The sequence below is a fragment of the Penaeus chinensis genome, chromosome 19, assembly GCF_019202785.1.
Source record: "Penaeus chinensis breed Huanghai No. 1 chromosome 19, ASM1920278v2, whole genome shotgun sequence".
In the NCBI taxonomy this organism is placed as follows: Eukaryota; Metazoa; Arthropoda; class Malacostraca; order Decapoda; family Penaeidae; genus Penaeus; species Penaeus chinensis.
The window spans coordinates 2,937,259-2,939,758 of NC_061837.1; the positions used below are offsets into that span (position 1 = coordinate 2,937,259).

General features: G+C 48.3%; 1 protein-coding gene across 1 annotated transcript in view; it reads left to right on the plus strand.

The window, feature by feature from the left end:
• LOC125035246 overlaps positions 1-257 on the plus strand; it is a 26,583-nt gene extending 26,326 nt beyond the window's left edge. The window contains exon 10 of the mRNA XM_047627512.1: positions 199-257. Coding sequence (XP_047483468.1) covers positions 199-257 — 59 coding nt within the window. The remainder of the gene's footprint in view (positions 1-198) is intronic.
• The last annotated feature ends 2,243 nt before the right edge of the window (positions 258-2,500 follow it).

Consider the following 2,500-nt stretch of genomic DNA (forward strand, 5'->3'; position numbering starts at 1 on the left):
ACAATACAAATAATTTTTAAAAAATATACTAATAAAAATCTAAACACCATTATTCTATGTTTCTTTTCTTTTCTTCTTCCTTTTCCATTTTTTCATCTTTTCTTCTTCTTCTTCTTCACTCCTAAATCCCAAAGGACTTCAGTCTCTTTCGATATCTCTCCGTCACCTTTTCTGACCTTCTTTGACCTCCGGCGAAAGGTCAGTCCGTCACCCGAGAAGACCTTGACTCGAAGGTCATATATCAGGTCACGGACTAAAGGTCAAATCTCAGGATGTTTGGATATCAATGGTGTTTGATTTGCTTGTTGGTCTGAAAGAGACGTGGTTTGATTGCGTTATATGTTTGGGGAGTGTGTGGGGGGGGAGTTTGTTTGTTTGTTTGTTGGGGGGGTGGGGGACTTGTGTATGTGTGTTGTGAGTGTTTTATATAAATACCCTTTATACGTGCACACACACATAACACAAATACAGTCACAGTTACACACTTACAAGCACTCACCCGCACAGTATCCCCTCCCTTCACACCCTCACCACCTACCCTCCACCCTCCACCCTCCCTCCATCCTCCACCCTCCCTCCACCCTCCACCCTCCGTCACCTCACCTCACCACTCCCAACCCCCTCCATCCGCCAACCTCCCTCCACCCTCCTCCCTCCCTTCACCTCCCTCCACCCCACCCTCCACCCTCCACCCTCCCACCTCCATCCTCACTCCTCTCCCTCCACCCTCCACCCTCCCTTCACCTCCCATCCACCCTCCACTCCTCCACACTCCCTCCATCACTCCACCCGGCCCTCCACCACTCCCACCCTCCCTTCACTCGTCCCTCCAACCCTCCACCCTCCACCCCACCTCCACCCTCCACCCGCCCTTCACCTCCCTCGCACCCTCCACCCTCCACCCTCCCTCCATCCTCCACCCCCCGCAACCCTCCAACCCTCCCTTCACCTCCCTCCACCCTCCACCCTTCCACCCTCCCTCCACCCTCCCACCCTCCTTCCAACCTCCCTCCACCCTCCACCCTCCACCCTCCTCCATCCTCCACCACTCCCGCTACCCTCCACCCTCCCCTTCACCTCCCTCCACCCTCTGCACCCTCCACTCTACTCTTCTCTCTTACTACGTTCTTACCCTCTCTTACCTACTAACTTCTCTCTCTTCTCTCACTCCCCTCTTCTCTCTAATTCCCAACTATCTGCACTCTCACTCACTTCTCTCTCTTATACCTTAACTCCTCCTTCAACTCTCTCTACTTTCTCTTCTCTTTTCAATCTGCTTACTCCTCTAAATCCCGGACTACTCTTAACTCTCCTCTACTTCTCTACTTCCTCTCTCTAACTTAACCTCGTACTCGTGCTCTTCTCCTCTGCCTATCCTTCTCTCCTCTTAACTACTCCTACTAACTCAGTTCTTACCTCTTCTCTCACTCACTCCAATCTCTCTCCTCCACTCCTCTACTCCTTTTCCCACTCTAACTCTTCTCTTATAAACCTGTCTCTGTCTCTGCTCTTCTTCCCACCTCTAACTCTTCTCTTACTCTAACATCTCTCGCTACAACTCTCTTAGATCTAGCTCACTACAACTCTTTCTACTCTCCTCCCCTTTCCTCACTCTAACTCTCTTATAAAACTCCACTACTACTCCCTTCACATACTTCTATCCTTCTTGCCTCCCTTCTTTACCACTCTGCTCTTCTACCTAACTACTCTTACTCTTCTTTGTCTCACCTGACTATAACTTCTGACTCTAATCTCTCTTCCTCTCACCTCTTTACACTACTCATCTAATGACATTCCACTCTCTCACTACTTACCTCAGCCATCTTCCTCCTCTCCTCCAATTCTGATCTACTCTCTCTTCTCTACCTCTTCTCTTCTTCTTCTCTTCACGCTCTCTCACTACTCTCTTCGTTCCTCTCTAACTCCCTACTCTACTCATTACTCTCTCTACTCTTTTCTACTACTCCTCTACTCACTTTCTTCTCTGCACTTACTTTAAGCTACCTAACACTCCCCACCCTACCCTTAGCTCAGCTCACTCTCTCGGTAAAATTAACTGCCCTACTAAGCCTATTCTCTCTTCTCTAGGAACTTCTCCTCTCTCCTCTCAAATCTCTCTACACTCTCTTACTGCCTACTCTTCTCAGGCTTCTCCTAATTCTACCATACTTTCTCTAACTAAAGCATGCTCTACTCCTCTTCTCTCACACTTCTCTACTCGTCTTTATCCCCTAGTCTCTCGCTCTCTACACTCCTCTCCTCAACTATCTCTCTTTAAACTACTAGCCTACTCTCTGCTCATACTGCTCTCTACTCTACTTCTCCAACCCACTCTACTAGCTTTCTCTTTTTGGCTTTACTATCTAATCTCTTTTCTCACCACTACTCTTTCTATCCGTCTCTCTTCCCCCTCTACTTCCCTACGACCCTCTCCTATAATCATCTACTTACCTCTTAAGTCTAACTAATAACTCCTCTAATTTCTGCTCTCTCTATCTCC